We start from the raw sequence: 13,445 nt of genomic DNA on the forward strand, positions 1-13,445 counted from the left end.
CCTCACTTTGATATTTCTTCCAAAAGGCAACACCTCCAACATTGTGAGTATTGCACTGACTTTTGTGCTCCAATCTGAGAGTCAGATATGAAACTATAGTCTCTTAATTTAGAGATGAGTGATGCCACTAAGCAAGGGCTGACATTCAGTCAAGCATATCAAAACAGCTTAAATATTTGCATTCCAAAGTTGTACACCCTCCTAGTTGCATATGCCTTACCTATGTGAACAAAAACTTACAGAAATGTGTGTCATTGTCTACTTAAATTTAAAAATTGTCAGCACTGTTTTCAAATCCCTCTAGGGCTTTACCCTTTTCCATCTCGATGAATTCCTCCCAATGTGACAATATCAAGAATTCTTCAGATTTTTAGTCTTGTCTCCTCGAATTCTTGAAATATAGAATTACATAGTGCATAAAGTTGTCATTTGGTTTATTGTGTTAACAGATCTTTGTAAAGCTATCCAATTAGACCCACTACTCTACACTTTCCAAAGAGCTCTATGTATTTCCGTTTTTAAGTACACATCCATTTTCCTTTTGAAATATACTGAATTTATAGAATCCTCCTCCTCTGTACTGTTAGGGAGTGCATTCATATACAAGTCCCACTTTCCTTTCTTCACCATTGGTGGCCAATACATTCAGCTGCCTCAGCCCAGTGCTCTGGCATTTCTCTACCTCTTTACCAGTGTCCTTTTATATATTTAAAGAAAGAAGTGAAGATTTGCATTTATATGGCAACTTTCAAGATCACAGGCTGTCCTAAATCACTTTGTAGTTAACAAAGTATTTTCACTCTATTGTAATAGATTGTTTTATACAAGAGGAATCAAACATAAATGTAAGGGCATTTTTCTTCCATTGCACATCCAACTCTCAGATTCTTTACACATTTAGATTTCTTTCCTCCTTTGAGATGGTCCTCAAAATCTAGCTCTTTGACCACTTTTGCTCACTGTCCTAATGAGTTCTTCTCTTGCTTCATGTAAATTTCTGGTTGATTATATGGCTGCAAAGTCCTTAGGAACCTTAAGGGCATTTAACTACTTTTAAAATTCTATGCAATTGTTACTATATCTAATTTCTGTTTGAGAAACCTTGGTGTGTGCATGGTGTTGCTGCATTTGACTGCAAAACAATCATTTCTGCTCTTTATTGTCTGGAATTCTTTGGAGTTTCCTAAGGGCTTGAATGACAGCAAATAAATGAAAGTCATTCTTCTCTTTTCTCCTTCTATCCAAATAGGATACATTGGAACTGTTTTCCATGAACTGCATCCGAAATGATTATTTAAAAACACCTTAAATTTCTTATTCTGTTGTAACTGGATGTTTTAAATGCCAATGTAGTATCACAGCTTATGCCTAATTAGTGAAGATGTTTAGTTAGCTCTTTCAATTTACCCCATGATCAAAACCAATCTGGCAGTGTGATTCAGCTTACATGTATCTTCCATTTTATCTTATAATTTATTTTGTCAATTTGTTCATACAATCATCACAAGAACTGATGAATGAGAGGTTTTTTTTATTAGTTCAATAAATATGAAACACCAAACGGACATGATGCAAGATGCAACAAATATTGACAAGGTCACCAAATCATACATATACGATGAGTCCTTGTAAAGAAAACATCAATGCAATTGCTCTCAGCACCGAGCGTTGGAAACTGATTCAGAGTGTAGTCAAATAGATAGTTAGAATTGTATTTTAATGGCAATGATTCTTAAAGTTTACAATCATAAAAACATAGACATTTAAGACTGAACTTTATTCTTATAAAATAATTTACAGATTTCCTATGTTCTATATTGCATGTACGATTAGCATGGCAACTAATTTCAAGCGGCTTGGAAGGTGAAATAATTTAGATGCAGTTCATGCAATGTAGAGGTCAAAAAAACTGACAGTACTCGAGTGATCTCCTGCCACTGTAGACCATTATTATTCAATGTCACATGTGACAAAGGGCTTGCGGTCATGCGGCTGCAAAAGCCTGGTGCCATCTGAGTGCATCGGGCTCAGTCTCTTCAAATAACCACTGAATTATGTAAACATAAATATACAAGTTGATATCTTTCTAAATAGTACAAATACATGTTGCAACATCTCAGCTGTATAAGTAGTCAGTCTGTATATTTTCTTCTAGTGAAATAGTCCAATAAAGTTTTGAGTCTATACATGAAGTCACTAACAAGACCTTCTTGTTTTGATCAATTTGCTTTGATACTTGACTGAGTGCCCCCCATGTCCTATGACATAAACATCCAGAAGGTATGATTTGCCTGGCTGTAGTCCTCTGATTGTCTCTGTAGTCACTGCTTTCTGGAGAATATGACTATGGAAATATTTGCAGACAACCTTCTCAGATTTCTTTCGGATGTCTGGTCCAATACACTGGTTCTGCTCTCTTTTCTTCTGCTCTTCACTATAGTTATTCTCCACAAGCTTTTTATAAACGCAGAACTTGTTTCGCTCCTGTGTGCCCAGCCAGGCCACTGTGACTGAGGAGCAGGTACGTAGCTTGTCGAAGACTTTAATACGTGTGTCTTCTGGTACAGATGGGAAGGGTTGCTTGTTCGGCCTGTTGGTGGCTAGGATCTTGAGCATGGATGCACCTTTCTTACTCCCTTTCAGCCGGATGAGGTACTTGGCTTTCGGTTTCCCTCTCAGCTGGAATTGGCGAACACCTTCCATATTCTGTGAAAGCAGCAGTTTCCCATCTCTCCTGACTTGGATTTGGACTGCATCCAGACAGGAGTGAACATAAAGCATCACCTTCTGATGGGAGGAGACTGGGGCAAATCTCAGAAACTTAACACCTTTCCGTTTAATAAAGATGTCAGTCACTTTTCCATCCTTCAGTTCAATTGTCTTCTGCTTAGCTTCGTCCTTGGTTTTTGCAAAGGTTCCGACATAGGCGGTGCTCATATTGGAGTTGGTGTTTACAGCAAAAACGTCAAAATAGTACTGTGTATCTGGTTTCAAGTCAGACACCGTGAAAACATTTTTGTTGCCAATGCAGATCTGCTGAAGATCCACCCTCCGTGCTCCAGCCATCTGTCGTGACACCCGTGTGGTGACCGGCTTGACCCCGATAGTTCGCTCTCTGCTGGGGCCACTGTCAGAAGTAAAGCCAAAGTAGGCAAAATCAAATGGACTGAAATCTAATCCAGGCTTGGGAACTGTCATAAAGGCATCGTCAGCATTCAGTTTTGCTTCCACCGCACAAAGACTCTTAAAGTTATGCTCCTTATTAATAATCACACAATATTGGATGGGTTGCTGCAGTTGTGAAATGGTAGGACTAGGCTTCCATGCTAATGTGACAGTTGTACGACCAAGAGCTGTCACATCCACCCGTGGGTCATAGGGGAGCTCAGGATAAGGCTGGTCTGACTCAGGAGTGGTTGTTGCGTAAACCTTGAAATTTGTGTCTTTTTCCGTTGAAATCAGTTCCAAACGGTACAAACCAGAGGGCGAATTGGGCGCTAAGTATGATTCAACATCATTGCCTTTGTATGAGTACAGATCAGTACCTAGTTCATTCACCTGTTGTTTCTTCTGCTGGTCTAGTGGCTCTGGCTCTCCTGAGAAGATAAAGAATAAATTAATAAAACATGATCATAACTCTTGTTCTATGACACAATTCTAAAATTCCAATACTGATTCATCAAATGGATCATTGACCTAGTGAATCCTTGGAAAAGAGCTCTTATTCTAGGTTCCATGTCCATAGCAATGCATGCAATTCATTGACATTAATTTACTGAGGCTTTATCTCATTTTTTTTTGTCATTTATTCATGGGTCGTAGGTGTCGCTGGCTGGGCTAGCATCTATCGCTCTAGTTGCTCTTGAGAATGTGATGGTAGGTGCCTTCTCGAATCACTGCATTTGAACCAGACACCCCACAATTTATTTAGGAGTGAAATCCAGGATTTTGATCCAGCGATAATGAATAAAAAATGATTTTTTTTTTCAAGAGAGGATGGTGAGAGGTTTGGAGGAAACTTGCAGGTAGTGGCATTCCTTGGTGTCTACTGCCTGTTCTTTCTAGCTGGATGTGGTCTTGGGTTTGGAAGGTGCTACCCAAGGAGCTTTGGTGAACTTCTGCAGTGCATCTGGTAGATGGTACTCAATGCTGCTACTGACTGTTGATGATGGCGAGAATGATATTTGTGGAAGTTGTGGTGCTTTGTCGTGGGTAGTGTCAAGCTTGATGAACGTTGTTGGAGCTGCATTAATATTGTAGACTGAGCCATTTACAGGACTGGCATTTAAGTAGTCTTTGTTGATGAGATTCAAGTACCCAATTTCTTGCTTGGTACATGATTATATTGACCCAAAATGGTCCAGAATTTAGTAATGATTCTCTATCATTCCTTTACTTTGAAAATTGTTTCCCACAAACCTAAGCCTGGCTTTAATGTCTGTTACATGATGACCAAGTGAATGCTAATATTTTCACTGACTGGCTACCTAATGCAGACTCATGATTAACAGAACAAATTTTTTACGCAATCAGCAAAAGAGTGCAGAACAAAATGGCTCTCCTTTCCTTTCCTACTTTCCTCCAAAATTTCTCGAATGGTGTTGACGAACAGATAATTGCTCCGCCATCGTGGCTCCAGTGATATAAAGGAAGCAGGCACCATGGACTAGCATGAGAATCAATCCAGAAACTGCATGCTCAACAGGTTAAGATCATTCTGTGTTGAGGTAATTCTAGATCAGTGCTCACACTGGCATCCATTAAAGGAAATGGAAAGACTCTGGGTTACAGTGGCATCACTGGAAAAACTGGGAAGTGAATTCAAATTAATTCTGAAGATTTTACGGAGCAGGTAACAAATTACATAACCATATTTCATGAGCATGGACAATGAATGAAAACATGTTTTCTATCTTGATTCATCGCCTTTGAAATGAAATACATTCTGAATTATCACCTAAGTGATTCAGAAAATTATTTTCTAAATTGGAGACATAGAAACACTTGTTTTACATTCTAGGTTTTAGTTAATGATCTGTTCCCTATTCCAGCATCAAAATTGTTAGTAAATTCACTGTAATCGTGAAAATGCAATAATTGCAGCTGAAAACAATTTTTCATTTTGGAGTAAGATTGTAACCACATTATGTAAAATAAGGGCTCAGTGGTTACCACTGCTGCCTCTCAGTGCCAGGGACCCACCCTTCGATTCCACCCTTGGGTGAGTGTCTGTATGGAGTTTGCACATTCTCCCTGTGTCTGCCAGGGTTTTGTCCGTGTGCTCTAGTTTCCTCCCACAGTTCAAAGATAAGCTGGTTAGGTGGATTGGTAATGCTAAATTGCCCGTAGTGTTCAGGGATGTGTAGATTAGGGGGATGGGTCTGGATGAGATGCTCTGAGGGCCAGTGTGGGCTTGTTGGGCTGAAGGGCCTGTTTCCACACTGTAGAGACTCCATGATCTATGACCTATCTGTGAGCTATTGAAGCTTATGCTCCAAATATTTATGTGAAGTGAGTTTTTTGTGAACCTAGTATTCAAAATATGTAGTTCTGTATCATATTTTGAGTTAAAAATTGACATGATCTCCAAGGACAGCACCAGGGGGAAAAATATTTGTAAGATAGTCCTGAAAGTTTATTTAGGGAAGTTCAAGGTTGTGTAAGCTTGTTGGTAATGTTCACAACACTGTAGAAATGTTTACATTTGCTACTGGTTTCCTTCTGCACCTCAGATGTATATATTTATAAAGAGCAGTATTGCAGTTACATTTGAAATTGGGCTGCTATCCAAGTATACATTCTGCAACATGGGAGGTGAAATGAATAAGAGACAGGTTACTGTGATACCTTAACGGTTCCCTGCTGTGGATATTTCATGGTAAATGTCTAATTGTTGTTTAGGATGTAAAAGTCAGATGCTGACCATTTAGCAGGTGGAAATAAAATGGGAAAAATTACCTCCCCTTAACCTGTAGGGATTCGTGTCCCACTCAGTTTCCACTTGAAAGAAAACATTCTTTGCCCCTGTTATAAATAGATTGTGCAGAAACTGACCCTAGTTAGTAGATTTCTTTTTGCTCTATTGGGATGCAAAGGCTGAATTATTAGCTCTCTGTGTATTATAGAACAGAGACGGTAATTCAATCTCCTTACATGTAATTGAGGCAAAACAAAAAGCCTTAAGGGGTGAATTTTGTCTTACAATTTCTCATGCTTAATCTGCCTCCAAAAGTACAGAAGTTGCCAAATTAGAAGTCTCCTTTCCTCTGAACCTACTTTCAAGATTTGAACGAGTTGAAATTCCTTTGGCACATTAGTGAACTTCAGTGGGTTATCCAATTGGGATGGGTTGATACTTTTCCCCTAAATTTTCCATTCAAAAGCATTTATAACTTTTTTTCTATTCATTTTAGGGATGTAGGCTTCGCTGGCTGGCCAGTATTTATTGTCCATCTCTAGTTGCCCTTGAGAAGGTAGTAGTAAGCTGCCTTTTTAAACTGCTGTAGTCCTCCTGCTGTTGGTTGACCCAAAATGCCATTAGGGTGAAAATTCCAGGATTTTGACCAAGCGACAGTGAAGGAATGGTAATACATTTCCAAGTCAGGATGGTGAGCAACTTGGAGGGGAACTTGGAAGTGGTGGTGCTCCCATATGACTGATGACCTTGTCCTTCTAGTTGGATGTGATCGTGGGTTTGGAACATGCTGACTGAGGATATTTGGTGAATTTCTGCAGTGCATCTTGTAGATAGTACACACTGCTGCTTCTGACCATCAATGGTAGAGGGAGCAGATGCTTATGGATGTACTGACAATCAAGCAGACTGCTTTGTCCTGGATGGTGTCAAGCTTCTTGAGTGTTATTGGGGTTACACTCATCCAGGCACGTGGGGAGTATTCCATCACACTCCTGACTTGTGCCTTGTAGATGGCGGACAGGCTTTTAAAAGTCAGGAGATGAGTTACTCACCGCAGTATTCCTAACTTCTGGCCTGCTCTTGTAGCCACTGTATTAATGTGAGGAGTCCAACTGAGTTTCTGTGAATGATAACCCACGGGATGTTGATAGTGGGGGATTCAGTAATGGCAACACCATTGAATGTGAAGAGATAGTGGTTAAATTGCCTGTAGATTTCTATATACCTATTTTAACTTATGCTATGGAAACTGTCCTGTTGATTTTATATTAATATCTATAACCTTCAAAATATTTATTTATCACAGAAATACATCTTATAAAATGTTAGTTGAAACAGGTCTTCCACTGGTGTTGCTGTCCACAAGTATGTTTCATTGAATTGTTTTGAATTCAACCTGAATTCATCATGGCTACAAACCAACTTCATTATACTTTTTTTGTCTATTCATTTATAGTCTCCCAAAGACACTACTGTTAGACAAAAAATGGAAAAGGTTTATTTCCGTATTACATATGCTGTAATTAAATCAGGACATTATTAAAATGTAATGATTTTTTAAAAATTCATTAACAGGATGAGGACATCGCTGGCTAGGCAGAATTTATTGCTCATCCCTAATTGTCCAAAGGGCAGTTCAGAGTCAACCACGTTGCTGTCGGTCTGGAGTCACATGTAGGCCAGACCAGGCAAAGATGGCAGTTTCCTTCCCTATAGGATATCAGTGAACCAGGCAGGTTTTTCCTGACAATCAACAATAGATTCATGATCATCATTAGATTCTTAATTCCAAATATTTTATTGAACTGAAATTCCACTATCTGTCGTGGTGGGATTCAAACCCAGGTCCCCAGAATGTTATCCAGATCCAGTGCAGCGATAATACCACAAAGCCATTGCCTCCCCTATGTGTGTATTAGGTTTCATTTTGTCATTTGCATCACACTGAATCATCTTCACCACAATCTGATTATCTAGCAATTTGAAGTCAGGCAAAATGAGTTAATCATTTCATGATCGATATTAAAGAATTCCTTTTATTGTATTCATTACTGTCTTACCAGAACCTTCTCCACTCGAGTCCTCTGGTAGCTCCTGAAGAGTTAGCTTCCATTCTAATGGTGCATCACATGGTGTCATGGTAATTGACAAGGGTGTATTGTCTTCTTCAACGACGAAGTAATATCTGTAAGTTTAAAATATGACCAGTTCATATCATTCCTTCATTTGTATATGTCTCAGAATAAAGATATTTAGAAAACTAAGACTTTTTTAAAGTTATATGAACTGTTGATGAACAATACAAAAAAAACAGCAGAAGTATACTATTATAGGGAAGTATACTTATTGCACTGATTGCATTCATAAACTGAGAAGAGAGAGGAACTTTGGTTAATCAATTGAACCCAGATGGTTTGTAAGTCACTTTGACTTTGGGCAATAGTATAAAATGGATGATAGCCAACTGACAGCCCATTTTATTAGCTGCCTAATACTCCCTTTAATAAAAAGAGAAAACAATAGAGTAGTGTGTCATAGGTAGTTAATTCAACGCCATTCACTCTACATCATAAATTTAAAAGGATCATTGATATCAGTGTCAGCATTTTATCTGTAAAATAATGATTTTACAGTGTGGTGGCCCACCCTGTCAGGGCACTCTTCAGAGGAAGACAGTGGGCTGAGAACATTTTGAATTTACCCCCCTTTGCTTTCTTTGTGCTCTCTATGCGTCCAGGAGAATTTTTCATTTCTGCAATCTATTTCTGCTTGTTTCTTCTAACAGCCTTCCAAAACAGTCAGCCTGCAGTTGTCGTGGTTGTCAGTGGTTATTTTTTGTAAATACACCCATGGGGTGTGGAGGTCACTGCATTTATTGCCTGTCCCTTGTTGCCCTTGAGAAGCTGGTGGTGAGCTGCCTTTTTGAACCATGCAATCTACATGCTAAAGGTTGACCCACAATGTCACTAAGGAGGGTTTTCCAAGAGTTTGACCTAATGACACTGAAGCAACAGCCATATATTCCCAAGTCAGGATGGTAAGTGGCTGGAGGGGCACCTCCTGTTGGTGTTCCCTTGTATCTGCTGTCCTTGTTCTTCTAGATATACGTGGTTGTGGGTGTGGAAGGTGCTGTCTAAGGAGCTTTGGTGAATTTATGCAGTCGACCTTGTAGATGGCACTCACTACTGCTACTGTGAGCTAGTGATGAAGGGTAGATATTTATGGATGTGGTACCAATCAAGCAAGCCATTTTGTCCTGAATTGTGACAAGCTCCTTGAGTGCTGTTGGAGCTGCAAAGTAAATGGGGAGTATTCCATCAGACTCCTGACTTGTACTTATTGACGGTGGATAGGCTTTGGGGAGTCGGAAAGTGAGTTACTCACCACAGGATTCCTAGCTTCTGACCTGCTTTGTAGTCACTGAATATGTATGGCTATTCCAGCTAATTTTCTGGTCAATGGTAACCCCCAGGATGTTGAAAGTGTGGAATCTGGTAATGGTTATGTCATTGAATGTCAAGAGGTAGTGGTTAGATTGACTTCCATTGGGATATTCATTACCCTGTATTTGTGTGGCATAAATGTCATTTGAAACTTTTCAGCCCAAACCAAGATATATTCCAGGTCATGCTGCATTTGGTTATGAACTGCTCCAGTACCTAAGGAGTCACAAATAATGCTGAACATTGTACAGTCATCTGCGAACATCCCCACTTCAGCCTTTATGATGGAGGGAAGTTCATTCATGAAGCAGCTGAAGGTGATTGGGCCAAGGACACTACCCTGAGGAACTCCTGCAGAGATATCCTGGGGCTGAGATGACTGACCTCTGACAGCCACAACCATTATCCTTTGTGCTAGACGGTACTCTGACCAGCATAGATTTCCACCCATCTTCCAGTTATCACTGCTAATATCCATTATTTTCATGGCTTGCTTGCAGGCATCTTTGTAATTTAGCCATGGGTGTCCTGGAGGTCGTGATCCAGTGACCAATTCACCATAAATGGTCTTTTGGGTAAGCACCTATCACCAATCCAATAAACATGGCCAAACCAGTGCAGATGTTATCAAGTTAGTCAGCAGTGTACACAGATAGAATTATATCCTGAAAGGATAAAAAGGATATGCTTGAGACAAAAAAAAGGAAACCGTTCAGCTATTTCTCCCTCCTAGCACTTTAGTCTGGTGTCACTACTCTACCGGATTGCACTGAGGATGCAGCCTTGCTAGGCTAACAGTTTGGTGTTCCCGGTTGGGTCATTGTTTTTTCACTCTATCTTATTCTGTTTGGATAGAACAGCTACAGCTGTTGCATCATGTACCTTCTGCAGGGCCTAGATGTGTGAAGCTCCAGTGTCACAGTGTCAATATTGATAGTTGGCATTATGGCATTTTCCTGGATGATGATATGTTTCTTCTTCATGTAGAAGAAGAAAACTGATGATCAAGCCAAACTCTTTTTGTCCATTTCCCACTGAAGGTGTTTTTCACTTTGGAATGGTGGCACAGAATCCTCAGCACAGAGCAACTGCGTGATGAGGGCTTGACACACCTTTATCTTGGATCCTAACTGATCAAGGCTGAACAGCTTTCCGGCAATTCTAGTCTGTAAATGAATTCCCTCTGTTGATGACCTGGGGCATATGACGGCGGCAAAGAGGAGAATGTGCCAAAGAATGTCAGACACAAAACACAACTCTGTTTGACCTCACCACAGTGGTCAAAGGGTTTCAATGTTGCCCCATCATGGCTGACCTTACCCATTGTGTTGCCTTGGAATGTGGAGACCACATTGAACAGTTTGTAAAGGCAACCAGTTTTCTCCAGCAGCTTAAACAGATTGCCTCTACTTCCATGGTCAAATGGATGTGCCTGAAATTGATGAAGGCAAAAATAGTGCTGTGCTTTGCTCAGTCATTTGTTCTGCAGCTGCTGGACTGGGAAGGTCATGTCATTGCAGGTCTTCTAGTTCTGCAGCCATACTGAGAACCAGGATATGTGGATACATATGGTATTTTTATATAACGATATGAAATGAGAAACAATGTTTTTTAAAAGAGTGAGGTGATTCAGTTTGGAAGGACAAACCTGAAAGCAGAATACAGGGTTAACAGGTAGATTCTTGGCAGTTTGGCGGAGCAGAGGGATCTTGGGGTTCATGTTCACAGTTCTCTGAGAGCTGCCACCCAGGTGGATAGAGTTGTTAAGAAGGCGTATGGTCTGTTAGCTTTCATTAATAGAGGGATTGAGTTCAAGAGCCGTGAAGTTATGCTCCAGCCATACAAAAGCCTGGTTCAGCCACATCTGGAGTATTGTGTCCTGTTCTGATCACCTCATTACAGGAAAGATGCGCAAGCGTTAGAAAAGGTGCAGAGGAGATTTACCGGGATGTTGCCTGGAATAGAGGGAAGGTCTTATGAGGAAAGGTTGAGAGAGCTAGGGCTTTACTCTTTAGAACGACAAAGGATGAGAGGTGACTTGATGGAGGTGTACAAAATGATCAGAGGTATAGATAGAGTAGACAGTCAGAGACATTTTCCTAGGGTGGATGTAGCTTTTACGAGGGAACATAGTTAAAATGAAAGGAGGTAGATATCGGGGAGACATCAGAGGTAGGTTCTTTACTCAGAGAGTGGTGGGGGTGTGGAATGCATTGAGAGGGTAGTGGAGTTGGTCATGTTAAATCAAAGCATTCAAATTCACATGTACAGCAAACTCTGTGTTAACCAACACCTTATGAATCTGTACACCTGACAAACCAGCCAAAAGTGTACATCTCAAGTACTACAAAATTTGCCTCAAGTACCAGACATTTACTGTATTACCACGATCGCTGCGATGTCAGAGTATTCAGTTGACGGTGTAAGTGAGAAGGCTCTCTGGTGATAAGTTTTATTTAAGGCAAAGTTACCATATTATTTAAGTAATTTATGCAGTAAATAAATTATAACAGGGATGTCTGTATGCCCTGCAATACATTTCTATTACTTAGTGTGTGTTTTTTCATTCATTATGTGGACCTCTAGATATCCAGAATATTTGACCAAGTGGTACACTTCTAGTCCCAGGGTGCCAGTCATTAAAAGGTTTGCAGTACTAGCCCTATTATTCTGCAGTAATAATTTTCTACCACTAGAGCCTGTAGTGAGTTATGTATCAATGTCAAAACTTTATCGTTCATTCATGTGGTCTCTTGCATTTACCTATAAAATGATGTAAGCAGAACACATAAAATCAGAAGAAAAACTGCTGTTTAAGTGTCACTCCTAAACTTTCCAACAACTTATCTAATTGTTTAGTCCAATAATAGTTAGCGTGGGAAAATATTAGTTGTAAAGTCAAAACTGATACATTGAAAGTTTAGCTGCATGTCTTAATTTCTACCATTCTAGGCTTTCATTTTTATCTGTCCAGGACCTATTCCCAAGAAGGTACTCCCACACGCTCCTCAACCCCTCCATATAATTTACTGATCTCCTTTAAATCCATCTTTCTGAAAAAGCTTTTTGAACCCTCCTAATAGCTAGTTTGTCTCTATATCCATTTTGGTTTGATTATACCCCTGTGAAGCTCTCTGTATCATTTTCCAAGGAACTATATAATTAGAAATTGGTGTTGTTATAGTTCCCCTGAGTGCTACAATTCAGTAACATAATGCATGGTAAAGTGCACGATTGCACAGGCAGTCCATATGTTTGATTCTTTATTCAGCACCATAATCAGCTTCAATTGAGTTGTCATAGCTAAGATGTGGAAGACTACTGTGGGTTCTAACATCTACCAGTATGTATTTGGTTAGACAATAAGAAAATTATTTTTCAGCTAGGCACAGTATATAGGTTGTTTCTTATTTGCGTAGTTTTATTGGTAACTGAAGTAAACTTAGAATAGGAAAAAATCCGTTCTCATAGAATTTGAAATATATTCTGCATCCTGGTGCACTTTATTCTGTCTCACAAATATTGTAGAAAAGGGATTGATGGTTATAGGGATAGTCTGAAGGCAAAATGAACAAATAGTGCAGAAGACAAAATAATTCAAATTTGTTGCATCAAATATTGCTAACTGTGAAAGGTTAAGATTTCAGTCATGAGGTCTGGGGATGAGCAGGCAAATGGAAATGTTCTTCATTACTTTTAGGGACAGGAACTGTTTAATCAAATTTTCATTCGAACAAAGGGTTTCATTTTCCAATGTAATTCTCAATGTGGGGAGCTCTGTATAAGTCATAACTTTAGGCTCAGCTTTGCTTTATTGTTTGACCATGGCAATGTGTAATTGTTGGAGTAACTTCCTGACTTTCAGTTTCCTCTCATACACAAGAGATAATGCAATCTGTGGGACTGAGCAGGCTGTGTAGACTTGTGACCTGTATAAAATCTCTGTTCTCTTAGATCTAATTTTGACATTTTTTCGTTTATTCTTTCACTGGATTTGAGACTACTGGCTAGGCCAGCATTTGTTTTCCATACCTAATTGCCATTAAGAAGTTAGGGGTGAACTGTTTTCTTAAACTACTCTAGTT

General features: G+C 39.6%; 1 protein-coding gene across 1 annotated transcript in view; it reads right to left on the reverse strand.

The window, feature by feature from the left end:
• Positions 1–1,514: 1,514 nt before the first annotated feature.
• ndnf (neuron-derived neurotrophic factor) overlaps positions 1,515–13,445 on the reverse strand; it is a 30,911-nt gene continuing 18,980 nt past the window's right edge. The window contains exons 3-4 of the mRNA XM_048539627.2: positions 7,978–8,102; positions 1,515–3,596 (exon numbers count right to left, since the gene is read on the reverse strand). Of these exons, the coding sequence (XP_048395584.1) occupies positions 2,197–3,596; positions 7,978–8,102 (1,525 nt within the window). The 3' untranslated portion in view covers positions 1,515–2,196. The remainder of the gene's footprint in view (positions 3,597–7,977; positions 8,103–13,445) is intronic.

Source organism: Stegostoma tigrinum, chromosome 1, assembly GCF_030684315.1.
Source record: "Stegostoma tigrinum isolate sSteTig4 chromosome 1, sSteTig4.hap1, whole genome shotgun sequence".
Taxonomy (NCBI): domain Eukaryota; kingdom Metazoa; phylum Chordata; class Chondrichthyes; order Orectolobiformes; family Stegostomatidae; genus Stegostoma; species Stegostoma tigrinum.